The sequence below is a fragment of the Mchenga conophoros genome, linkage group LG3 (assembly GCF_057382185.1).
Source record: "Mchenga conophoros isolate Kocher_MC1m ecotype Shallow Benthic linkage group LG3, M_conophoros_male_GT1.1, whole genome shotgun sequence".
Taxonomy (NCBI): domain Eukaryota; kingdom Metazoa; phylum Chordata; class Actinopteri; order Cichliformes; family Cichlidae; genus Mchenga; species Mchenga conophoros.
Genome location: NC_140528.1, coordinates 35929387 through 35956751, shown reverse-complemented (window position 1 = coordinate 35956751; position 27365 = coordinate 35929387). Strand labels below are relative to the sequence as shown.

At 45.2% G+C, this 27365-nt stretch overlaps 1 protein-coding gene across 1 annotated transcript; it reads right to left on the bottom strand.

Moving 5' to 3' along the window:
- Positions 1 to 10053: 10053 nt before the first annotated feature.
- LOC146578401 (nuclear factor 7, ovary-like) lies at positions 10054 to 11433 on the bottom strand. The gene has a single exon (XM_085267811.1). The coding sequence runs from the start codon at positions 11431 to 11433 to the stop codon at positions 10054 to 10056; it is 1380 nt and encodes a 459-aa protein (XP_085123937.1).
- Positions 11434 to 27365: the final 15932 nt, after the last annotated feature.

Below are 27365 nucleotides of genomic sequence, written 5' to 3'. Positions count from 1 at the left end.
TTATTTTAAAAAATCATTTAAGGACAGGTAATAATATAAGAAGTACAGAAATAAACCAACAAGTATTATTAGTAGAGCAGTATTTTCTTATAAACTGTCGTTTATAAGAATGTGTTTCCTGAGACCGTAGCAGCCCAGCCACAAGCTCAGTTAGCTGCCCAGCCACAAGCTCAGCTAACTGCCCAGCCCAAGGCTCTGATAGCTGCCCAGCCACAAGCTCAGTCATCTACTCCACCACCTACTCCAACTTCACCACCATTATCAGTTCAACCATTCCTTCAGTTGCCCTCAGCTCAGCCACCTATTCAACCACCACCTTTACGTACTCCTCCTGTACAGCAAGCTATGTCTATTCAGCCCATAAAGATCTGTTCTACAACCTCTAATTTTAAGCAGAGAGACAAACCCATTAAGACTGTTTTCATTCCTCAAAAGCTGGCCCGTTTAGAGACAGTTACTTTCTCCAGGGCCTCCCCAGAGGCTGAATTTCAGCCCTCAGCCCACTCTGGACCCCTGGAGGCTAAGAACACAGCGGGTGCCTGCTGATTCTGTTTTGTCCCTTGTAGAGGTACGCACGCCTACTGGTTCTGCTCTGTGTTTTCCAGAGGCCCCTGTGCCCACTGGTTGTGTGACTGCCCCTGCAGAAGGGTCCGAGGAGCCGTTGCCTACCGCGTCTTCACCCACGCCTGCAGCCGCAGCTTCACCCATGCCTACAGCCGCAGCTTCACCCACGCCTGCAGCAGCAGCTTCACCTGGTCCAATCTCCGCTTCAGCCTCAGCCTCGCCTGGTCCAGCCTCCGCTTCAGCCTCAGCCTCGCCTGATCCAGCCTCCGCTTCAGCCTCGCCTGGTCCAGCTTCCACTTCAGCCTCAGCCTCACCTGGTCCAATCTCCGCTTCAGCCTCAGCCTCGCCTGATCCAGCCTCCGCTTCAGCCTCGCCTGGTCCAGCTTCCACTTCAGCCTCAGCCTCACCTGGTCCAGCTTCCGCTTCAGCCTCAGCCTCGCCTGGTCCAGCCTCCGCTTCAGCCTCAGCCTCGCCTGATCCAGCCTCCGCTTCAGCCTCGCCTGGTCCAGCTTCCACTTCAGCCTCAGCCTCGCCTGGTCCAGCTTCCGCTTCAGCCTCAGCCTCGTCTGGTCCAGCCTCTGCCTCGCCTGGTGCTGTGGGGGCCACGCAGCCTTTGGGTCCCATACTGCTGCCTCGACATCGTCGGTCGTCTGCCAGGCTGCTTGTTGGGGATCATCACCACTATGGACGACCTCCCAAACACCGCTGCTGCCTTCCACGCGGCCGGCCTCTGGAACTGTTTCCATGCCGCAGTCGTTGCCGTCCGCACAGTCGGCCCCCTGAACTGTTGCCCCATCGCCATTTGCACGGTTGACCCCTGAACTGTTGCCCTGTTGCCGCCATTGCCGTCCACACGGTCGCCCCCCTGAATTATTAGTGAACTGTTCTCTGTGTGCCAGTTTTTTTTTTTTTGCATGTTTTGTTTTTGGACTGTTTTGTGCTCCTGTTTTTTGTTCCGTCCACCTTGTAAATAAACATCACTCGAATTATCAGTCATTGCCTGCATTTTGGGCCCTCATTTTCTCAACACCTCACAGCTAGCCCCCGCAGCTGTGACAGTAGTAATATTTCACAATGTTGAAGAGTCTAATTTAAAAATGAAGTATGAAAGAAAACCATCCTAATATCTCAAAAACTTGGGGACTGAGATCCAAAGCTGCTGCAGCCGTTAGCTTTGCATGCTTGCCAGATAAAGGTGTAGAATGGTTACAGGTTTGCAACATGAAAAACTCCAACTTTCTCCCCAGTGTCCACTGTGGTGAGACAGTAATTCACATCAGACATCCTCTTGGAGATGCGGTAGGGACCAGTGTAAAGGGGGGCCAACTTTGCAGAAAAGTTGGACGATGCATCTGATTTTGGGTGCGACTTTACTCTGAGGAGGTCTCCAACTTCATAAGAGACTGGACTGTGCGACGTCTCAGACGCACTCTTTGAGCACCAAGCGAGCATGTTCATGAGTATCCCGAAGTGAAGCTCTCAGGTTATCTGCGTAAGACATTTCAGGGTCACACAGTCCTTCCCAGGAGGGTTGAGTAACAAGGTCTAAGGGCGTTTCCAACTCTCGCCCATACAGCATCATAGACAGGCTCAGGCCTGTGCTCTCGTGAGGCGCAGTGCGCAGTGCAAAACAGATCTGGGGAAGATACTTGTCCCAGGAAGTGTGCTTATCCCCAACATATGCTCGAATAGCTGTTTTCAAAGTGCGATTTACATGCTCAGTTGCATTAGTTTGAGGATGGTATGCAGTCGTTAGTCTGTGTTCAGTCCCAAGAGTCAACAAAACATGCTCAAAGAGTTCACTGACAAAAGGTGTTCCCCTATCAGAAATAAGTTAGGAGGAAGAACCATGTCGAGAAAAAATGTCAGTAATGAACTTATTTGCAGCAACTTGAGCAGTGGCTTCTCTCACAGCACTAACCTTGATCCATTTTGAGAAATAGTCCACAAAAGCAAGGATATAAGCATTCCCTCTTTGTGTGCGGGACAGTGGGCCAACATAGTCCACCCTTGCATACTCCCATAGTCTTTGTGGCTGGATAGCGACCATAAGGCCTGCTGTTTTTCTTTGAGTTGGCTTAGTGGTTTGACATGAACAACACGAGACCACATACTTTTGCACATCAGAGTTCATGTGTGGCCCGAAGAATCTGAGACGCAAGCATGCCAGCGATTTTGCAATGCCCAGATGTCCGGCTGTAGGACGATCATGGTAATACTTGAGCAGACAACCAGTTTAAGCTGCTTGAGTGGGCGGAGACCACATTTCGTTTTTGGGTCGAGGAAATAGAGGAGACCATAATGTACAACTTTTCCAGTTCGTTATCCTCCCCAGTTCGATGATCACTTTCCAGCTGATTCAGGGCTCTAGACTAACTTTTTGCCATGGTTGCACTGGTGCGCCTATACTTTATTTTTAGGCGCACCAGCACAAAAGTTAGGCGTACCCAAATTTTTTGACTGCATTGCTTAACACCGCAGTTTTACATGTTCACGTTTTTTTTGATTTGTAAATATTGATTTGTAAATGATTAACTAACAACCTTTCAACACAAAGCTCTTTATTTGTTCTAAAGTTCTACAAGAAAGATTACTTTTTCTTTTTTTTTTTTTTTTTTTTCTTTTTGGCCTGTCCCGTTTGGCTCTTTTGCCATCAGAATTGTTGTCTAAAGGCAAAGAAAGATGCCCAACGGATTTACTTTACCAAACTGACCATCCCAGCCTTGCCGTAATGGTCCATTTGATTCACCTTTTATTGTTTATTTTATTTTCACTTACTGAATACGGGACAGACTTGACTGGGGGAAGGAAGGGGAGAAAGAAAGAGGGAAAGAGAAACAGCTGAGAAGAGGGACGGGGGAGAAGGGCAAAAGACAAAAACCAACAGAACGGGCAGAGAAAAAAAATGCATATATCAATCACCTGGATCACCTGCTGAGAAAGAAAAAAGAAAGCAAGCAGAAGAGAACAAGAGTAATAGAATAAACAACATCACAATGATATATGGGAATATGACAGTAAATACTAAATGTTAAACATTATTGTGCAGCACATAAGATCAACAGAACACAGTGTGCTTTGAGGTAGGAGCCAAAAAGGGTGTAGTTTGTGGGTGTGATCACCCGTGTGTACACCTGTGAGCATGGACGCGCTTGTTTTTTTAAAAGGTTCCTTCATGTAATAATCTGCTAGAGGGTGTGGGGGGGCCACAGCCCCGTCCTCCAGGGCATGAAGCAGGTATGGAGGAGATCAAAACTCCAGACATCCAGAGGCCCCCAGAACACAAGAGACCAAGGAAGACCCACAGAGGGGCAGCCGCGCCACTGTCCCAGTGAGAGCTGAGGAGAGTCCCAGATGAGGGCTCACTCAGCAGCCGCGGAGCAGAAGCCAGAGGGGGTTGCAGTGACGCGCCCGTGAGCTCCGCCGGCAGCCAGCTGTGCCTGAGTGACCGAGCCCCAGGCCGAGAGGCCGGGGGCACCCCACCTCCGAAGTGGCCCGAGCGAGCCCCAGGCTCCAGGCCCCGATAAGCGGCCGCCAAGGAGTGAGCCGGTGTGTACCTGGACGCCCATCCCCGGACACAAAGAACCACCAACGCACCGATGTCTGAGGGGGTCCGCCACTGGCAGGGGAAGTGGTGGTAGGGGGAGATAGGCCTCCAAACCTTGGAGGGCCTGAGGTGTCCCCAGAGAGGTGGCGCCTGACACCCAACCTGACATATAGACACAGACATACAGGCACACACAGATACAAACATCCATTCCCACCCTCATGCTCTCATATGCACTTACTCCACACTCAACCAACGTGGAGACAGACATAAAGAGACGTTGTACACACGATCACACTCCCCAAGCGTACTCTACAAACCGGGTCTAGGTGCCCCCGCCCCTGGAGGGGGGAACTGCACCCAGACCCAGGTGGTGTTTCCCTTTTCCCTGCGGTGGGGGGAGGCAGACCGCCCCGACTCCGCAGCAGCAGGAAGGCTCCACACTCCAGACCGCAGTCAGTGTACACACAAGAAAGATTACTTAAACATGCTTGTGCTTAAAGTGCTTCACTGAGCTAAAATTTCAACATTAAACAAATTTAAAACATCTCAAGATATATTAAATTAAAACAAAATCTAAATTAAAAAGTTCCTCAAAGTGTCAAAGGCTCTGAACTCGATATCTTATGGAGAGTCCTCCATTACAGTCCTCCATTTTTAAAAAACAATTCTGGTTCATCCGTTTCACTCAACAATCTGCTTTCCCCCTTCTCATGCTCCGTTGCCGCCGTGCTTTTTTGGCCATGTGCATATGAAAACAAAAGCACTGCGCATGCGCATTTTACCCATATGCTATTGCGATATTTCATTTTCTTATTGTTGCCTAACATTGTACAGGTATTACCGTGAACGGTATAATATGGCCCAGCCCTAATATTCCTACCTGGAATTTGTAGACTGCCATTTCACCCTCTTTATCCTGCTGCCTCCTCTGCAGCCTCATTCAGTCAGGAACTCTGACAGTCGTCCATGAGGCTTGGGTCCTGCGACCATTACCTCTGTGGTCACCAGCAGTTGTTCCAGGCTGCAAACGACCTGTTTGCATATAACAGTGCTGTATTTTTAAAAAAGTTGAAGATGACCACAAAAGTGGCATCTTCCATTGATTTCTTAACCTGTATGTTACAACAATAAAATTAGTCACCTAGAACATTGATGAACTACATTCTTAAAAAATATAAAGTCAATAACAATTGCGTAATTTGCTGAAATAAAAAGAATATTTAGAAATAATGCACTGATTTTTGTAGCTTGGCCTGCAATGTCTGCATTGGCAGAGGAACCTGCCAAATAGTCTATGTGGTGGTACACAGTAGTGAACTGCCCTGGTTTCAGAAAGGTCTCCAGAGCCATTGAAACATGTGGGAGCCACCTTGTTCCCTTCACCCCACTGGGCACCAGCACATTTACTCCCAAGTCAGCCCCAATGACCCTGAGCTCTCTCATTGATTTTGGGCTGAAATGATACGTCTTCCAAAGTAAATGGAGAAGGTCATACAACTGCCTGATCATTGGAATGTCCCTCTGACAACTATTCCAATCTGAAAAGATAGTAAACTTTTAAATGTAGATATATCTGCTCTATAAAAGAAATTAACCCACAGTGACTTTAGAGTGTCAGTCATTTCTAGTCTTACCTGTGAGGCATACAGTGAAATGGCAAAATGTGGTCACCTGCCTCCTGCTGCAGAAGGGCTATGACACCCCCTGCTGCCAAATTAACAGCAGCATCATCAGCCCCCATAGCAATGATTTTCTCCAACCAGTTACTGCACTGGTCCCCAAGAGCAGCAAATGCTTTCCTCTGTTCGTTTAATGGCAGTTTATTCTCCAGTGTAAGAGGATACTGCCACCCGCTGACTGAGCGAATGAACCCTATTGTAAACTGAATTAGCGTCATTACAAACGTGTGTTAAATTTGATTTAGAGATAGTCGAGTGTGTTTATGCTTGTCTGTGTGGAGAGGATTGATTGGAATAGTGATGATGATGTCCACTTTCACTGTCAATTATCAGTAAACACTTCATCTGGCTGATGAATCTTCACGTGACATATTACAAAGTCTGTATTATTAACTCTGTAATTAGGCGCCATTCTTCTTATTTTACGGCGTTGTTGTTCAATCGGGGAATGCTCTCTGTTGAGGAGAAAAGCATGAATTTGTTTGTATATGGATTATCCATTGTTTAAATGTCCCGGTATCGAAAAGTAGGCAGAGCTGTTGAGAAATGCTAGGAGCTAACTGGGCGCTAACCATGTCATTCAAATATATTGAATGTCGCAATGTTGGCAAAGAGAGGAAGTCACGTAAGATTTGCACATGCGCATGCGGGGTATCGATCGGGTTTCTGGTACGGATTGGGTAGCGACACCGCACAATCACATAGAGAGCAGTGGTGCATACCGATGACAACATTAACCCTCGACTTGGGTTGTCTTAAAGAGACACTATACCACTGTGACTGTTACAACCTGTTCAGCTGTCGAGTGATTGATTGCAAAAGTACATGGTGGCAGGACATCACAGCAGAAGCATACACCATAATGTGTTGTACATTATTATGTGCATATTATATGTATTTTTTTAATATAATGTTTTGCAAACATCAAAAATTCACAAGTAAAGAAAGAACACACCATGGCAAATTGTTTAAATAAGGAAAGTTTGTTGATCAAAATTATTTATTATAGAAATAAACAACAATTTTTTCACCTCAAAAAAAAAAACATGCTCAAAGCAAGACAATGTTGGCCCACAGAATTGTGAACTCCACTCTGTAAAGCAGGTAATCGTAATGAAGCAGTTTGTTTTATTTTGTAGATTCAAGCTGCTCTTCATATTTTTGGCCACCAGATGTCACCAGACAGGACTGTGTTGAAAAGGTTCGAGAAATTAATTGTTTTTTAATACAGTGGCTTGTAAAAGTATTTAAGCCACCTTGAACTTTTCCACATTTTGTCACATTACAGCCACAAACATAAATCAATTTTATTGGAATTCCACGTGAAAGACCAACACAAAGTGGTGTACACGTGAGAAGTGGAACGAAAATCACGACTAAGGGGGCTAAATAATTACGCACACCCCACTTTGCAGTTATTTATTTGTAAAAAATGTTTGAAATCATGTATGGTTTTCGTTTTGAACGAGCTGACGGTTCACTCGTTAAGCTGAAAGAAAGATGCTTTAATCACAGCAGTCACACATGTGTCCACTGTACCATCTGGAACTCTTCTTGTGTAGCACTCGTAATAACACAAACACTAAATCCTCCTTCTCTTGTGCTGTTGTGTAGCAGTGTACACACCTGAGACTGTCACCTGTCTGTCTGTCCTGCACTCTCTCTCTGTTTATTTCTCTCTGATTGTGGAATAAAAGTATGAACATGTATTTATAAGTTACACTTGTGTTTGAATCCTGCAGCTTATCACACATTTGATTTCCATGTGTGACGACTGCAAGTGTCCAGAGTGAGGACAGACTGAGGGACCCACTGCTGCACATCATCTGTGAGGCTTTGCACCCCTGATGATCCACCAGGACAAACTCACCAGTGTGTGAGGAAGAGGAGGAGGAAGAGCCAACAGCAGCTGACAGATGGAGAGAATAGACAGACTGTTCCCTGTTTTTGAAGGACTGCTAGAAAAGTTTAGAATAACTAATTGTCTGTCCTGAATCAGTCTTATTAGGTGATGTTCAAATAATTTTATCATTCCAGTGTTTTCAGTGTGGGAGAAAGTACTCAGGGCCTTCAAGTTACACACTATGAAAGGCAGCGCGACGGAGGCTAGACCGTCCCATTTCACAAGCCTACAAGCCTCACACTACTGGCCTTAGCGGTCTTTGAGTATACGGCAATTGAGGACTGTTGAGCCTGCGTACTTTAAGGCTGCAGACCCTGAACTGGGATACAGCCACAGCCTATAAATACACAGCAGGAAATGAGGGAACTACACACAGGAGGAAGACCCATCTGAACCAAATGAGTATGATGAAACACCAAGCTACATACACTGACAAAAGACATGGACTTTCAAAATAAAACAGGAAACATGATGTGTGAGTGGAGAGAAACATGGAAAACAACAGAATAAAAAAAACTAAGGGAACCACGGCACAAGAACTCACACCACAATAAAAACTCAGACACATAAGGAGACACAAAGGCCAGAGACACAAGGGGTAACCCAATAAACTAAACATAACCACCTAGGAACCACAGAATAATGTATGAACTAAAAACATAAAACTAAGAAAGTTAGATCAAAATGACCCAGGACCGTGACATGGCATATATAAATGATTGGGGAGATAATCTCTCACTCAGAGAACCAAGGTTACAGAGAAACCATATATTCACTACTGGTGATAACGTGTTCACAGCTGAAAATCTCACAGTGGTTGGAAAGCATGAAGGAAAATGGTGGAGCAACTTTATTTGTAAAGACTTGCTTTTTTTGCTGATTGTTGAGTATGACACTGTCAACAGGGTGAAAAGATTGATTTTCTCCTCAGATGTTGAATTAGAGCACACATGAAGGGATTATGAATGCAGGTTCATGTTGGATAATCATGTCAAGTTTACAGGATTCAGACTGGAAATGTGATTTCTCTTTAAGGCTCTAAAAACTGCGCTTTGCCCCTTTAAATCTCTTCCCCTCCTTTATTTGTACTGACAACGAGCGCTCTGAATCCACACACACTTTCAGTTCTTCTTCTACTGTAAACGAAGGAAAAACGAGCTGATTAAACAAGCTCAGTCATTACAAACTTCCTGCTGATGTTTCCATGTGAAGCAGTCGGAGATATTCCTCTGGCTGGACGACACACACTGCTTTGATACAAAATAAAGCTCAGATGACTTTCTCTACACTAATTTATCTCATGACTTCGAATCCCCCTGAAGATCCTGACAGTGTCAAGTCAAGTCAAGTCAAGTTTATTTATAGAGCACATTTAAAAACAACCAAGGCTGACCAAAGTGCTGTACAATAAATACAAATAAAATACAATAAAACACAATTCCATAAAACACCTCGCTAATAAAAATAATAAATAAACAAATAAATTAAACCTTTCTAAAAGCCAATGAAAAGAGGTGAGTTTTAAGAGCAGTTTTGAAAGTTTCTAGGCTTGTGGAGAATCTGACGTGAGGAGGTAAACTGTTCCACAGTCTGGGTGCAGCCACAGCAAACGCCCTCTCTCCCTTAGTCTTTAATCTATACCTGGGAACATCTGAAAGCATCAGGTCAGCTGACCTCAAAGATCTCCTGGGGCGATAAATACTAAGGAGTTCTGACAGGTAAGAAGGTGCAGTGCCATTTAAAACCTTAAAAGCCAGCAGTAAAATTTTAAAATCAATCCTAAAAACAACTGGGAGCCAGTGGAGAGAGCAGAGAACCGGAGTGATGTGGTCTCTTTTTTTAGAACCGGTCAACAAGCGGGCAGCAGCGTTCTGCACCAGTTGAAGGCGATGCAGACAGGAACGATCTAGGCCAGCATAGAGGGAATTACAGTAGTCCAGCCGTGAAGTAATAAAGGCATGGACCACTCTTTCTAGATCGTTCCTGCAAAGGTAGGACTTGACTTTGGCTAAAATCCGTAAATGATAAAAAGATCCCTTGACTACAGAGCTGATTTGTTTATCAAGTTTAAAAGCATTGTCAAAAATAACACCGAGGCTCTTAACAGTGAAGCACGTACATAATACTCCAGCCTTTCAACTCTGAGCTTATTTAGTTCTATTAATACACTGAAATCTCATTTGTGTCATGAAGAAAGTCTTTAATCAAACAGAATTCAAAGAGCAGAAACATTTCATATATGGAGTTAAACATGAATCATTGTTTCAACAACATATTTATTGTTGTCATAAACAGACAAGAAGACAACAACAAACTGCTCCTCCCATTCAACACATGTCAGTCCATATCCCAGCAAACTAAATCATCTCCATTGACACCTTCATTGGCAACACCTTCATTTTACCATCAGTTTCAATAAATGGAAACATCCTGTGAGTGAAAGTGTGTGTGAAGGTGTGTATGTGTGTGTTAGTATCAGGATCAGAGAACGACAGCTTTCCTCTGTTCCAGTCCAGATTCACTCTGATCCTCTGGAGCTTCTTCGCAATTGGGAGAGCAGTGTATAGAGCTGATTGTGAGAGTGTGTAGTATTTACTTAGACTAAACAATATTGCCCATAATCCAAATGTTATGATTCCCTTCCTCTGCACAGAATCTGCTAACACACCCAGTCTCCACCATGTACTGTCTCCAACATCAACATCCCAGCTGTGAGTCCCTGAGTTAAAGCCCTCAGAGGCAAGAACAGGGAGGAAAAAATCAAACCTCTCTGGATTATCAGGAAGCTGCTGCTTCTCTCCTCCTCGTCTCACACTGGTCAGATCTTCAGACAGGATGAGTTCTGGATGAGCAGTGTTTGGGTCCAGAATGAGAGGAGTGCAGGAGACCATGTCCTTCATGTTGTTCCAGATGTTGAAGGTCAGGTTGCCCAGGTGTTTGGCCTGGTCTATCAGAGCTCCTGAGGGCAGCTGTGGATCATCCAGCAGGGGGCAGCGCTGGACTCTTTCCACTGCAGCCTTGTAGTTGTGCAGGAATGAGACGTCTTCAGCTCTCAGCTCCTCCTCTGTGGCTCTGACTGTGTCTGAAAGAGCTGCTATCTCTCTGCTCAGAGCCTCCATCTTCTCCTTCATCATCCCACTCTTCTGCTCCTCTTCCTCCCTCAGTGCAGCCAGCCTGGCCTCCTCTTCCTCTGCTAGAAACTGGTGAAGCTTCTTAAACTGCTCCTTAATCTGCCTCTCTGTGTGTCGGGCCTGGACCTTAATGTGTTCTGCTGTTTGATCAAACTTCACTTGAACTTCTTCACAAACCTTTAACTTCTTCTTTAAGGGCTCCAGAGTTTCCTGAAGTTCCTTCTTGTGTTGTTGTGCAGCTTCATCGATGGGTCTGAATCTGTGATTGGTGTGATTTTCTGAGTCTCTGCAGACGACACACACTGGCTGCTGATGGTCCAGACAGAAGAGTTTGAGTTTCTCAGAGTGCAGACTGCAGAGAGCCTCTGAAGCTCTCTGATCTCTCTCCTGTAAGAACGACTCACAGAGGTTCTTTAAAGCTCGGTTTAAAGGTGGATCATTCACTGATATTTCCTTACAAACTGGACACTCGTGTGTTGGTCTCTCTCTCCACCATCTCTTCAGACAGTCTTTACAGAAGCTGTGGCTACATGACAGAATAACAGGATCTCTGAAGACCTCCTGACAGACCGGACAGCAGAGATCCTCCTCTGATCTGGAAGCCATTGAGTCTGTGAGTGAAGCTGAAAACAGCAGACAGGAAGTACAGTCAGTCCTGGCTCCCCTCCCTCCTCTACCACCTTCACTGAAACTTCCTTTGAGTCGTGTTTTTGCTCAAACTCACATTCAGTGTGTGGAGCGTCAGCAGCTTGAAGCAGCAGTGTTGGAGTTTTCCACGTTTCTCTCCTGTAGCTGGACTCACTCAGAGGAAGCTGCTAGTTTGGTCTGAGCTCAGTCTGATCGTCTGTGCGTCTCTCTTTAATCAGGAAGAGAAACAGCTTATTTCCTCGTTTTTCTCAATTGAGTCATGTGAGGGGCAGAGCTTCATACACCTTCCTTTTACAAAGTCTGTGCATCTCTCTTTAATTAGGAAGAGGAACAGCAGATTTCCTGGTTTGTTGCAGATAAATCATGTCAGGGGTGGAGCTTCATTCGCCTTCCTTTTATGTAGGCTGTTTCTTCACTCCCAAACGAGTTTTTCAGACCTCTACTTAGACATTTTACCTGGTTGTAGCTGAGAAAAAGGTTTTGCTTGATTTCACTTGAACAGGCCACGACATAAAAACATTTTTGAATTTTAGAAAATAAAGTGTCTTTCACTGGTGCAGCTGTTTGTGAGTTTTTTTTTAAACTGTTACTTGATCTTCAAGTATGTTTTTCTGTTTATTTGACTGCATTACATTAGAGAGTAACGCAGGAATAGAAACATTTGATTTCATGTGTTTAGTGACAAGAATACAAGTAATCAGCTCATTAATTATAAATCCCATGAACTTGTTTCTCAAGTCAGGAATCCTTTTTAAAAATTATATTCTTACAGAACACCAGAACAATAAACATTTACTGAACAGTTGTTAAAAATCCAAAACTTTTTCATATTAAGAAAATGTTTTCAAAACATTCAGACTTCAGTTTAATTTACTAAAAGATTAAGAACTGAGGAAACCTGTCAGGGTAAATAGGATTCATCTTTTGGGGTCTGTCATGGTCCCCGTGTCTGCCCAGCTGGCCCAGGTTGTCTATATGTGTTTTCTTGTTTTCCTTTCTCTCTCAGGCTCACCATGCGTTGCCTGGGTGGATCTCATTGCGGGCTCCTGCCTCTGGCCCTCAAACCTTTAAGTCATTACGTTAAGTCATCATGCACCTGGAGTGCATTACCTTATCAGCATCCACTACATAAGGCTGTGGCTGGGAACCTCTCCACGCTGGACTATTGAATAATCTCGTTAGTAAGCCTTCGTTCGCTTGGTTCTAAATTCCTCTTCATGTTTCACTGGTGTGACCTTTTGTTCCTGTGTGCAGGTTTCCCCGTTCCTTGGAGCCCTGTGCGAGCTAAGTCGCTTGTGTGTAGCATTTGGAGCTGTGCAAAGAATCACCCGTGTGTGAAGAGCCCCTATTCCTTGACCTCCCCTGTGCCCCCCCTCTGGATTCCCCTCTCTCACCTGTGTATACAAGAACCCGGTGTTGTGTGTAAATAAAAGGAACTGTATTGTGCTTTTCTGTCTGCGCTTGAGTCCTTCCTGCCTTGTGACAGAATAGTCCACAACTATGGACTCTGCAGACTCTGCTTCCCCCGCGCTAGCTGCTGTCACTTTGGAAGGATTACTGCAGCTTGTTTGACTTGTTTGTGAAGGCGGAGAAGTGCGAGTTTCAGGTGGACACTGTGGCGTTCCTGGGATTCCTCATCACACAAGGTAACTTAAAAACTGACCCAGCGGTCAGCAGTTCTGGACTGGCCCCAGCCTCCAAACCGTTGACAACGCCAGCGTTTCCTGGGCTTTGCCAATTTTTACAGATGGTTCATTAAAGATTTCTTTTTTTTTTTTTTTTTTTTTTTTTTGCCTGTCCCGATTGGCTCTTTTGCCATCAGAATTATTGTCTAAAGGCAAACAAAGATGCCCAACGGATTTACTTTACCAAATTGACCATCCCAGCCTTGCCGTAATGGTCCATTTGATTCACCTTTTATTGTTTATTTTATTTTCATTTACTGAATACGGGACAGACTTGACTGGGGGAAAGAAGGGGAGAAAGAAAGAGGGAAAGAGAAACAGCTGAGAAGAGGGACGGGGGAGAAGGGCAAAAAACAAAAACCAACAGAATGAGCAGAAAAAAAAAAGAAATAAATGCATATATCAATCACCTGGATCACCTGCTGAGAAAGAAAAAAGAAAACAAGCAGAAGAGAACAAGAGTAATAGAATAAACAACATCACAATGATATATGGGAATATGACAGTAAATACTAAATATTAAACATTATTGTGCAGCACATAAGATCAACAGAACACAGTGTGCTTTGAGGTAGGAGCCAAAAAGGGTGTAGTTTGTGGGTGTGATCACCCGTGTGTACACCTGTGAGCATGGACGCGCTTGTTTTTTTAAAAGGTTCCTTCATGTAATAATCTGCTAGAGGGTGTGGGGGGGCCACAGCCCCGTCCTCCAGGGCATGAAGCAGGTATGGAGGAGATCAAAACTCCAGACATCCAGAGGCCCCCAGAACACAAGAGACCAAGGAAGACCCACAGAGGGGCAGCTGCGCCACTGTCCCAGTAAGAGCTGAGGAGAGTCCCAGATGAGGGCTCACTCAGCAGCCGCGGAGCAGAAGCCAGAGGGGGTTGCAGTGACGCGCCCGTGAGCTCCGCCGGCAGCCAGCTGTGCCTGAGTGACCGAGCCCCAGGCCGAGAGGCCGGGGGCACCCCACCTCCGAAGTGGCCCGAGCGAGCCCCAGGTTCCAGGCCCCAATAAGCGGCCGCCAAGGAGTGAGCCGGTGTGTACCCGGACGCCCATCCCCGGACACAAAGAACCACCAACGCACCGATGTCTGAGGGAGTCCGCCACTGGCAGGGGAAGTGGTGGTAGGGGGAGATAGGCCTCCAAACCTTGGAGGGCCTAAGATGTCCCCAGAGAGGTGGCGCCTGATACCCAACCTGACATATAGACACAGAAATACAGGCACACACATATACAAACATCCATTCCCAGTTCATTAAAGATTTCAGCCCGATTGTATTACCGCTCATATATCTCTCCCAAAGTGTGTATTCAGTGGAATAGGGCAGCTCGGGAGGCGTTTACCTGCTTAAAGGAGAGCTAGCTGCTGCTGAGGGTTGTCTTCATCTCCAACCAAAAGTTAATCTACATGGTTAACAAATGTCTGAGCTTTATCCTGTGTATCAGTCTGGCTTGGGCTACCATTATTCTCCTGACAGGAAGTGCTCTCATTCTTCTCATCAGACTTGTCGACAGATGTCACTCATTGCTCAACAGCCCAATGATGACTTTGAATTGATTATAAAAATACAAACGACAACTTCCCTATTACTGATTTGTCTCAAAGGTAATGAATCATAAGAGTCGACTCCCGTCGAGTGACAAACCTTTTTTTTAAACAAAATTTGCTGTGTTACAACAGCCTTTAACTGTCTTACATCGCATACAGCACCATTTCTACAATGAATATAAACACAGTTATGATGTTTATATCATAACTGTGTTTGACTGTGAAAAAAGTCAAGATTGTGTGTTTTGTGGTTTAATATTTTGTGCCCCGGGTTTCTCATTGGCTCATTTTCTTGCAGAGCCTTAGGCATGAATGATTTGTTGACAAACAAAGCAAACCCTGCAAACCCTTGGCCTTCTTTTAATGACCTTCATGCTGTAGTCAGCTAAAATGGTTTTCACTTCACAGCTGTGCCTTGTCAGGGTTCATTAATGGAATTTCTTTACTTCTTAATGGTGTTCAAACCATCAGTTGTCTTGTGCAGAAGTCAGGTTGGTACACACTGAAAGCCCTGTTTGACAACTGCTAGAATTCATAATATGGTAAGAACCAATAAGCTAAGTAAAGAGAAATGACAGTCCATCATCACTTTAAGAACTGAAGGTCAGTTAATCTATGATGAAACTGGCTCACATGAGGACCACTCCAGGAAAGGAAGACCAAGAGTCACCTCTGCTGTTGAGGATAAATTTATCTAAGTCACCAGCCTCAGAAATCACATGTTAACAGTACCTCAGATTAGAGCTCAGATAAATGCCACACAGAGTTCCAGTAGCAGACACAGTTCTACATCAACTGCTCAGAAGAGACTGCATGATTTGGGGCTTTATGGTCAAATCGCTGCTAAGAAACCTCTACTAAGGAAAAGCAACAAGCATAAGAGATTTGTTTGGGCAGTAAAGGTGCAAGAATGGTCTCTACATGCAGGATTCCCACTGTGAAGCATGGGGGAAGAGGTGTGATGCAGTGGGGGGGTGTTGCTGGTGACACTGTTGGGGATTTTGATTGAAATTTCTTCATTTTATGTATTGATCGCATGTTTTAATAATATCACTTTTTTGTCACTTATATAAATATAGGATAGCATCACGAATACATACGCACAGTGGGGCATTCTAAGTTCATGGGAATGTGAGACTCCTTGTCCTCATCTGGGGGAGGTGGGAGGATTCGGGATGTAAATTTTTCAGATGACAGCTAAGTGAAAAATAAAGTCATAACTTTCTCTTTGAAAGGAAGGTTTCAAGGATGGGGCTGAAGGCTTAATAATCTCTGAGCCGAACAACACATGAAGCAATCATAACCTTGATGGTTTATCCTTTCTGTCAGGTTGCGCTGGTTTTGGAATTTCTGCCAGAAATTTCATCATCTGCAGGCTTCTTCAAACACAGAGAATACAAACTGTTGGCCCTGGTCTGAGAGAAAACAGGTTGATGAGTATTTATGGGTTTAGTACATGGGATACAGTTTCTGTCATGGCCTTCCAAAGGGGGAACAGTTCTATCTAAATTGTGCAGCAATGCACGGAGACTTTTAAATATAATTTTCTACTTTCACTGAGGGGAAAGGCCACATGAGGTCACTGTCTCAGGCACAGCTGATTTAGATCTCTGTGGTGGCCCAGAATGTTTCAGTTTTGTTTATTGCTCGGGTTTTAGGTTCCCTTGAAAAGTAATATTGTTGATGTTAATTTGGTAATGCATTTTGAATGCATTTAGATTTTCCTTTTATATCAGTTTATGTGTTTTATTCCACAATACTGATAGACCGAATATAATGTGCTCATTTGCTTTAAATTGGAGATTCAGTTTATTTTGTGTTTTTGACATTTTGTTTCCAAATGATTTGTAAATTCTTATTTTTGTGTCACAGCACTGGAAGGAGGTAATTTTGAAGCTGCATATCACCAGTGTGTTTCTGCAGTAACTACAGAGGATGGCTGTTTTTATGTTTTGGATTTATTCAAAACTTTTGTTTCCTTATTCAAAGCTGAAAGCCCAAAGTGGGTGTGACTGGGCAGAACCTTGTTGGGGATCTTGTGTGCCTTGGTTTTCTATGTACGGCTGGTTTGACTGCACCGTAGTGTGTGTAAAGATGAGATGTATATGTGAATTAATAAACTATTTTACACTCTAAACCACATCTTTGTCTGAAGTATAAAAGACCTGAGTACCTCTTTGGTAATAGATATAGGTGAAACTGGATGAAATTCCCAGGGTGGCGTTGTCAGCTTTTTTTCTTGTAAGAGTAAAGCCTTTGATCTTGCAGTCACTACACCACCACACTAGCATGTGTGCATTCCCTTTGTACCCCCTCATTATCGCTCCCACGCGTTGCCACACATGCACACCAGCAAATTCAAATTTCAAATTCAAATTCAAATATTATTTGTCACATACACAGTCATACACAATACGATATGCACTGAAATGCTTAGACAAAGTAACTGTACAACAAAATACACAGTATAGAACTATATAAGAATGTATGAAGAAATATAAATATATATACACAATAACAGCAGCTTTACAAGTATTAACTGGAAATGAAGAATATAATGACCAGTGTTGTGCAATCCACATTATTTAGTGTCTTGTGCAGTGCAAATATGGTTAAAGTGATTTAAGTGATGAAGTGAAAACAATGTCCAGAATGTCCAGTGTGTGTGTAAGAACTATATGTGTGGGTCAGTACTGTGTGGTGGTGTGATTGAGAGACCATATCGCCTGCGGGAAGAAGCTCCTCATCAAGCATCTTAAAAAGGCATTATATAAGAGAACAGAGCCTTACTTTTTGATCTAGAGGCATTTGAGTGTGAGGAGTCGCAACCCAACTCTTTCAAAAATATCAAATCAAATACAGAAATGTATTTGATTTGAGTTCAACACTCAGGTGACCAATCTCCGTGGACAGTGGATTTGCTACTCCGCGTGCAGACAGGAGAATGAGAAGGAGTCAACCAGAGTTCAGCTAAAACGGATTTTGTCTGCATATCCTGCTTACGCGGCGGGATTGTCGGAGGATGTGCAGGATTTTGTTCGCACAGTTTTGCCACCGCCGCAGCATCAAAACCACGAACAGGAATCACTGCTGCTGCCTTAGCCTGAGACGGTTCGTGTCGGTTCGCTGAGACTCGCCGCAGCGGCACCACCTCTCAGCTCATCAGTTTCCACACCCTCGTCACAGTCTTGCCACACTCTTGCCATGGTCCAGTGCGAGGAAGCGCTGGACGCCATAGATTTGGACTACGACGAACGTCAGGCAATATTCAGCGCTCTATTGGAGGAGGAGCTCCGGTGGAAGCCATGGCTCATTCCAGAGCATGAGCACCCTTTCCGGGGAACTCGACTGGCTCTCGGGGGTCCAGGGACTTCCACCCGTTGCTCCGCCGTCTCCCACTCTCAAGAAAAAGCGGCGTGCGCGCCACCGACGCTCCGCACCACAAACGCAAGGGAGTGACTATGTTTTGGCTCCTCATGTTTTTTCTCCGGAGGTTAGAGAAACTGACACTGCTTTTCCGGTTCATGAGCCCAGCTGTAAAGAGACTGTTTGCACAGGAAATGCTAGCCATCAGGCTAAGCTAAGCTGTTGTGGGACTGCTATCCAGGTCGTTTTGGAGCCGGGGACGGAGGTGCAGCTTGTGCAGCCTTTTTCAGTGTCAGCCGGAGGGCCCGGGGAGCCCGTCCAGCCTCATGCTTCGTCTGCTGGAGGTTCAGGAGAACCCAGCCAGCTTCATGCTTCGTCTGCTGGAGGTTCAGGAGAACCCAGCCAGCTTCATGCTTCATCTGCTGGAGGTTCGGAAGAACCCAGCCAGCTTCATGTTTCGTCTGCTGGAGGTTCGGGAGAACCCAGCCAGCTTCATGTCTCGTCTGCTGGAGGTTCAGGAGAACCCAGCCAGCTTCATGTCTCGTCTGCTGGAGGTTCGGAAGAACCCAGCCAGCTTCATGTTTCGTCTGCTGGAGGTTCGGGAGAACCCAGCCAGCTTCATGTCTCATCTGCTGGAGGTTCGGGAGAACCCATTCAGCCACACGCCATGTCAGCTGGAGGGCCCGAGGTGCCCGTTCAGCCACACGCCACGTCAGCTGGAGGGCCCGAGGAGCCCGTTCAGCCACACGCCACGTCAGCTGGAGGGCCCGAGGAGCCCGTTCAGCCACACGCCATGTCAGCTGGAGGGCCCGAGGAGCCCGTTCAGCCACACGCCACGTCAGCTGGAGGGCCTGAGGAGCCCGTTCAGCCACCTTCTGCTTCACCACCTGTGGCTGCAGCGCCACCTCCTGCGGCTCCCGTGCCGCCACCTGCAGGACCACCACCTGCTGCACTACTGCTTGCTGCTTCTACGCCTCAGCCTGAGGACGACGCCTCGCCTGGTTCTTCCACACCTCAGTCTGAGAACACATATAAACTCATTTCACCCAATATAGACTGTGTGTTGCGGCAACTTACACAGCCTCATGCCACGTCAGCTGGAGGGCCCGAGGAGCCCGTCCGGCAGCCTTCCTCGTCGGCTGGTGGTTCCGGAGAACCACACCAGCCTCATGCCTCGTCAGCTGGAGGGTCCGAGGGGCCCGTTCAGCCTCCCGTCTCCGCTGGAGGGTACGATGGGCCCGTTCAGCCGCCTGCCGCAGCTCCATCATCATCCTCGCCTGCCGCAGCTCCATCATCATCCTCGCCTGCCGCAGCTCCATCATCATCCTCGCCTGCCACAGCTCCATCATCATCCCCACCTGCCGCAGCTCCATCATCATCCTCGCCTGCCGCAGCTCCATCATCATCCTCGCCTGCCACAGCTCCATCATCATCCCCGCCTGCCGCAGCCTCTGAGTCTTCAGCCTCGCCTGGTCCAGCCTCTGAGTCTTCAGCCTCGCCTGGTCCAGCCTCTGAGTCTTCAGCCTCGCCTGGTCCAGCCTCTGGGTCTTCAGCCTCGCCTGGTCCAGCCTCTGGGTCTTCAGCCTCGCCTGGTCCAGCCTCTGAGTCTTCAGCTTCGCCTGGTCCTGCTTCGGCCTGTGCTTCGTCTGCTGCAGCTCCGGCCTGTGCTTCGCCTCGCCTGCTCCAGCCTGTGCTTCGCCTGCTGCAGCTCCAGCCTGTGCTTCGCCTGCTGTGTGCTTCGCCTGCTGCAGCTCCAGCCTGTGCTTCGCCTGCTGCAGCTCCAGCCTGTGCTTCGCCTGCTGCAGCTCCAGCCTGTGCTTCGCCTGGTCCGGCTTCCGTGTCTTCATCTTCGCCTGGTCCGGCTTCCGTGTCTTCATCTTCGCCTGGTCTAGCCTCAGCATCAGTTCCTGTGTCCCAGATTTCATACATGTAGGTCATACCCACACGGGGGGCTCGCGTTTTTCATTTTTCTAGGTGGCGCTACTGAGCCAATTTTCCCTGGCCATGTCTGAGGACATTAAAATACGTAAATTTTCACCAGACCTGACGCGTGTGCAAAATGAGTTTTTGAGCATGTTTAGGCCCTCAAAAGGCCGATTCATTTGCTGAAATAATAATAATAATAATAATAATAATAATTAAAGCTGCAAGCAGCATTATGAGGGCCCTCGCACCCCCGGCGCGTCGAGCCACGCCCAACACCTAAAACCAGCACCTCTGATTGTCACAGGCTGGGTCTCCAACCCAGCACTTTGAGTTTTCCTTGTATTGTTCTTATTTTTTGAGATGTTGTTAGTTTTTGTGTTATTTCCTATTTGCCTTTAGTTTAGGCAGTTATTGTTCCTGGGTTTTCTATGTTTGAGTTCTTGCATTATTCATCACGTATTTGGTATGTTAAGTTTGTGTTGTCATGTCTAGTTTTAGTGTTTCCTGTTTTATTCTGACAGTGTCATGTGTTCTTTGGTCATTGTATTTAGTTTCACTCCTCCTGGTCCTGTCATTAGATTCATGTCAGTCAGCTGTTTCCTCATGTGTCTCCATTTCCCCTGATCACCTCATGTGTGTATTTAAGCCTTCTGTTTTCTGCATGTCATTGTCGGGTCGTCTGTTTACCGCAGTCATAGTCATGTCTGTTATCCTACGTTAGTCATAGTCTTTGCCTGTTTACCTCATCTCAGTCATAGGTCTAGTTTTCGTCTGTTATTTCCACGTTAGTCATAGTCTTAGCCTGTTTATTTCCACCTCAGTCATAGTTATAGTTTTTGGTCGCAGTACCGTTTAGTATTTTGTTTCTTAGTGTCTTGTCAGTTTACTTTGGTTTCCTGGTTTACTTCTGCCGTCATCTAATAAAGGATCATTTTTTCTGTTCAAACTTCAACTCCTCGTCCTCATCTGCTTTTGGGTCCTGTTTCCATTACACACCGGCGCACCCCGCCGTGACACCGATCTGATGTCACATTGATGGAATTCATGCATTTAACCACCAGCTAATATTTCAACTCATTCATTCATGATTAGTTAGTTGTTCCACTAGGTGGCGCTCTAACCATTATGTACAAATGGCATAACAAACATTTCCGAGCTCGAGTCTCATCACGCCTATGAGCTTTGGGAGAGATTGGACATTGTGTCTTTGAGTGACAGCAGATTACTGCTTTTTGGCGAGTAATTGAAACTCTACGTGCTGCCATGACCACCCCGTTTCCCTGAATGTAAAAAGCTTTGCAATTTAACATCACAAAGGTCTTTAGATTCCACACACAGGAGATTGCATCAATCTGATGAAATCCCTTGGAGGAGTTCGTCAAAGAACGGTGCCTGAAAAGAAGGGAAAATGTTGCCAAAATCCATCTTAATTTTAAAATGGCTGACTTCCTGTTGGATTTGGGATATTGCACCAAGAGACTTTTTTGTACATCTTGATATCTCCTATAAGCTTACCAGGTTTCAGACTCATACATAAAACACAGAGCAGGGGCTGTGGTTTTGAAATTTTTTTAGGGGGCACTGTGGAGCCATTTCGCGCTATTCAATGAAAATGATCACATGACAACAAAGCCTTCATCCATTTGGACGTGTGTGGTAAATTTAAAGCCTCTATAAACTTTCCAAGCCCCTCAAAAGCCACTTCATCTTTCATGGTGGACCGCGTTGCCACCAGGGTGCGCCGTTCAGTTTAAATTCACAATTTTTGCACTGAAGCATCACGAGGGACTGATGGTGATATTCACCGCTTTTGAGGTGGCCATGATGAACCTGTGAAAATCAGTACAACAAAATTAAAGCCATGACATTTCCTGTTGCCACTAGGTGGCGCTGTGCGTATTCCCGACAAATGGCACATCAATCTGTTCAGGGCGGGTCTGACATCATGCCTGTAAAGTCTGGTACTGATCAGACTGGATTTCATTGAGTTATACTAATTTGTTTCTTCATGGCGTGACATCAAAGTTCGCCATGCCTCTGGGGTCACACCCTTTTGCGAAAACTCACAGTTTTCACTGTAACCCAAGACCAACTCCTTAAGGCTTTCCTGGAGAAATTTGAGGCTGCAGATGTCACCCATCACAATACTGTACCCCAAAATGTAAAACATGACATTTCCTGTTCCCACTAGGTGGCACTGTCCCTTATGTCAAATGTGGCAGTTGAAATATGTTCAGGGCTGGAGCCTTATCATATGTTTGCTCTTTGGTCCAGATCGCACAATGTATGACAGAATGAGAGGCAATACGATTTTCATGGCGTGTCATCAAAATTCACCATGGCGCCATGGCCTCACCGTATTGTGAAAACTCAAAAGCTCGGAAATTTAAGATGGCCCAGGTGTGTAGTTGACACTGACCAAATATGAGGCTTATACGACCAAATCGCAAGGAGGAGTTCGCAAAAGTTTGAGGCATGGAAATGGCAAAATTAGAGCCAAAATGTCACATTCACTTCTAAATTACGGACTTCCTGTTGGGTTTGCGTCAATGGGCCAATTGACTCTTTTGTTCGACTTGGTGTAATATATATGTGTGCCAAATTTCATGCATGTAGCTCAAACCACGTGTTCGTAGGGCTTCATTTTATAAGGTATAGGTGGCACTCTAGAGCAATTTTCCAATGCTCATATGTAAAACCATTAAAATACGAAAATTTTCACGAGACCTGGCATGTGTGCAAAATTTCATGGGTTTTTGAGCATGTGAAAGCCCTCAAAAAGGAAATTCATTTCAATGAAAAAAAAATTAATAATGATAATAACAATAATAATAAACGGAGCAGATACAATAGGGCCTTCGCACTCTCAGTGCTCGGGCCCTAATTAATGATGAGAACTACACTGTTCAAGGTTTTCTCCAACTCCAACCAAAAGTTAATCTATATGGTTAACAAATATCTGAGTTTTATCCTGTGTATCATTCTGGCTTGGACTACCATTATTCTCATGCTCATCCCATCACACCTATTAGCAGATGTTATAAGTGTTATATATGTTTTATATTTCAGATTCCTGGCTCATTGCTTTTCTGACAGCTCTGCAAACTGCCTTCTCTTAATGAGCTTCATGATGTAGTCGCCTGAAGTTTTAACTTCACCTGTGTGCATTTTCTGGGTTCATTGTCTAAAGGCGAAGAAAGATGCCCAACGGATTTACTTTACGAAATGGACCATCCCAGTGTAACGTCGGGTTGCGTTTAGTGGTTGAGAGGAGGCGGTAGGGTAGCCAAAAGAATACACACTCACACTAGCGTTGGGAATTCCACAGCGTGTTCTTTAATATACCTTCTCTTCATCAACCATATAAGCCCGGTTGAACGGCTGCAGCTTAACAAACATAGCGCACAGTGTTCGTACAACCCATAACGTTGCAAACAAAGGTGTCTGGAGAGGTAAAACATATTGTGTAACTAGTCTGTCAAATGAAATAAATTCTGTTCCTTCTAATATATGTTCTAAATATTTGATTCCTTTACCACTCCAATCTGGAAAGTTGATTGTTTTGTAATATGTCAGGGTTGTTCCAGATAGGTGTACGTTTACGGATTAATGAAGACTCCGTCAATTTTAGAAACTCCCACCATGCCACCAATTTCCTGGCTTCTTAGTGGTGTTGGACCCATCAGTTGTGTTGTGTAGAAGTCATTTGGTACACAGCTGACAGCTTTGACAACTGTTAGGATTTATATTATGGCAAGAACCAATCAGCTAAGTAAAGAGAAACAGTCCATTATCACGTTAAGAACTGAAGATCAGTCAGTCAGTAAAATTGCTAAAATTTTGAATGTGTCCCCGAGTGCAGTCACAAAAACCATCAACCACTTCAACAAAACAGGCTCTCATTAGGACCACTCCAGGAAAGGAAGACCAAGAAGATAAATTCATTGAAGTCACCAGCCTCAGAAATCACAAGTTAACAGCACCTCGTATTAGAGCTCAAGGATGGAGGGTCTGAAACAAAGAACAAGGAGCACAAGAGTCCAAAAATGCAGGAAAACAGATCAAAAACAAAACCAAACTAGAGCTCAACAAGAGTCCATGAAAAGTTCAGGGGGTCGACCCAGAGGTCGACAGCAAAAGAGCCAAAACAGTTCAGGGGGCTGGCCGTGCACACAGCAACGGCGGCGGTGCAGACAAAACAAATCAGGAGGCCGGCCACACGGAAGGCAACAGAGCAGATCCGGAGGTCGGCCGCGATGCCAGCAGCGGCGACAAGCTCTCTCAGGAGGCGGGCCGCGATGCCAGCAGCGGCGACAAGCTCTCTCAGGAGGCCGGCCTCGACGGCCATGACGCCCAACCGGAGGCCAGGAAAGCGGCCAGCAGAGGCGAAGCGGAACAGGGCGAGCTGGAGCTGATGATGGTGTGGCAACCGCAGGACCAGACGAGGCAGGACCAGATGCTGAAGCTGGACAAGGCAAAGGCAAAGCTGAAGCTGGACCAGGCGTGGATGAAGACACGGAGGCTGGACCAGGCGTGGATGAAGACACGGAGGCTGCTGCAGGCGTGGACGACGGTGATGGCTGAACGAGTAGAAACTGACCCAGAACCGTGACAGGTACTGAGAATGCTTAGGTATCAAAAAATGTAAGAATTTTTTTCATCTGTCATAACAATAAATACATGACTAAATACACTTATACCCCTTGCTTTTATGTTAGGGCTGTCAGCGTTGCACGTTGCACGACTTAAATCATGGATATCATAACCCAGGAAATCTGCAGCCTGATCAAGTTCATTGTTTTTCTAATAAAGGACTTGTGAGAGTGTGGCAACATGTTTACTGAGCTGTGTCGATCTGAGATGTTCAGGGTGCTTTGTTCCACACTGGTTTGCATGAACACGCAAAGAATCCATTACTCTGTAATGACCAGTCTTGGGACTAACGCGTTATTAAGTAACACGTTACAGTAACTACGTTATTATTGTGGTAACGAGCACGGTAACTAGTTATTATGCCAAAATCAGGAACGCTTTAGTCGTTACTGGCATTTAGATAGGGTCGTTATTACCTCGTGTGGTGGCTATCTCGGAGCTTCCACAAATTCAGTAACATTAGCAAGTGGTGGAGGCAACCAGGTGGATGAGGGAAAGGGGACGCAGGAGGAGGAGAGACCTGAGGCGGCCGCCGATCCGAGTATCAGGTGAACTGAACCCAGGTAAGAAGTTATGACCTGCAGTCTATCTGGGTCAGATATAAACAGTGGTGGTCCTAGCCTGTTTGGTGCCCTGTGTGAACACCCCCACGCAAGATAAGAACAATCATGGACAATACCTCCCACCCACTCCATGACGTACTGGCCAGTCACATGACCACGTTCAGTGAGAGACTGAGATTACCAAAAAGCACCACCGAATGACACAGGAAATCATTCCTGCCTGTGTCCATCTCCCAGTGCAAAACCTCCATCTAACACACTGTGAACCCTGCAATAGTTACACCCTTTTTACACACACTCTTTTCTACTCTACTACTCTACTAAATATTCTACTACTAATATTTTTGTCAGTTTTCTTGATATTTACTTATAATCACCTCTGTTAATCCTTGATATTTATAATTGAGTGATCTGTATATATTAGTGCCATTTCTTAAATGTGTAAAATCTGTAACATAATGTACTGTATTGTTTGGAGTTTAGTCTGTTACTGTTACTATTTTTACAATTTCTTCTGGGAGCAACTATAACCCACATAATTTCCTTAGGGATTAATAAGGTATTCTGATTCTGAATCTGATGGTTTCAGGATACATGAACGGCCATTATCCAATGACATATCTTTTGCTCGTTTCTCCTCCTCTTCTTTTCTCTTTTTTCTAAACTGAACACCTGATGGCTTTGAACATTTCTTGCCCATCTTCCATTGGTTTTAATTTTGCACTCCAGCATACACCCATCCCCCAACCCGAGGATCACCACAACATAACCTAATAGACCAAAACCTTAGTTCACAGATATACTTTGTCTACGGTTTATCTTTGAGATTTTGCACAACCCAGGATTCATGAATACATAATGGGCTTAGATTTACAACAAAATGAATGAAATGTGCTCTATTTGGAAGCACCTCCCCCCTCCCCCATTTGTAGTGGTGTAGTTTGTAGAGATGACAATAAGTTTACTTTCACTTCAGCAGCGAGCAGGCGCACCAAGGGCTCTCGCGCTCAGTTTGTAGAATTTCAAAAAGAAACATTGATAGGTTTGTAGCTTGAACCTATTCACTGGAACGTTGAAGACAATATAATTACACAGCAAGCAAGACACGAAGTAAGCAAAGTTCTTCATGTTTCTCATGCATGGGAGAGAACCGGACAAACGCCATTCCTTCGCTTGACTCCAGTTGCTCTCGTCCACTCCTCCGTAACACTGCTCTTTTATTGAGGTTACATGAATATGCATAGGTTCATTAACATATGACGTCTACATACAAACAAAGAGTACCTTGCCTGTGTGTGTGTGTGTGTGTGTGTGGTCAAAGTGTGACACCATAAAGACTTCCCTAAACCTGCTGGTCTGGAAGTCCAGCAGTTCATCTAAACAAAAGGCTCTTAGACTAAAACAGATAGAGATACGTTTATCCTACCATAAAACAATATCTATCAAGACTATCAAGGATCAAACCTCTACCAATCTAAAACTAATTATAAAACTCTAAGCATATATAAGTAGATATTTCTAAGCGTAAATGACAATCAACAATACAAAACCTAACATTCCCCCCTTTTTGACCTTTATGCTAGAAAAGTTCCCAGTTATGATCACCTCATGTCTGACAGTGTAAATGCAAACATTTTTATACACAGCATATGTCAATCACACTAAATTACTGTAAAAGTACACAGTTTGACAAATGTATTAGCAGTTATCCCATTCCTCATTGATCTCATCCAATGGCAAACTGCATCCTACGAGCAAACAAATGAATTGTTAATTTAATAGTTAAAATAAGAAAGTAACATTTTCAAAAACATCCCAGCTCTGCGGTGATCACCCATCATCTGTGCAGAGTGGTTTTAGTTCGGCAGGGCGTCATGAATGTCTCTTCCAGTTGTTTCCATCACTGTCCATAGGACCAGAGTCCAAATGTATGTAGAATAGACATTCAAACATATCAGTTTGTTTTCTTTGTTTGTCAACATGGGTCTCAGTTATCTTGAAAGCTGCAGGCCTTGTCAGCACTCAAGTTTTATGGTGTCTATCAACCCCCATCACCTCACTTCAGGCCTTCGTCCTGCGAGGGGGATACTTATGACTCTTCTACTGTCCATCCTCTGCAGAAAAACCCCTCTGTGGAAAGGGTGCTG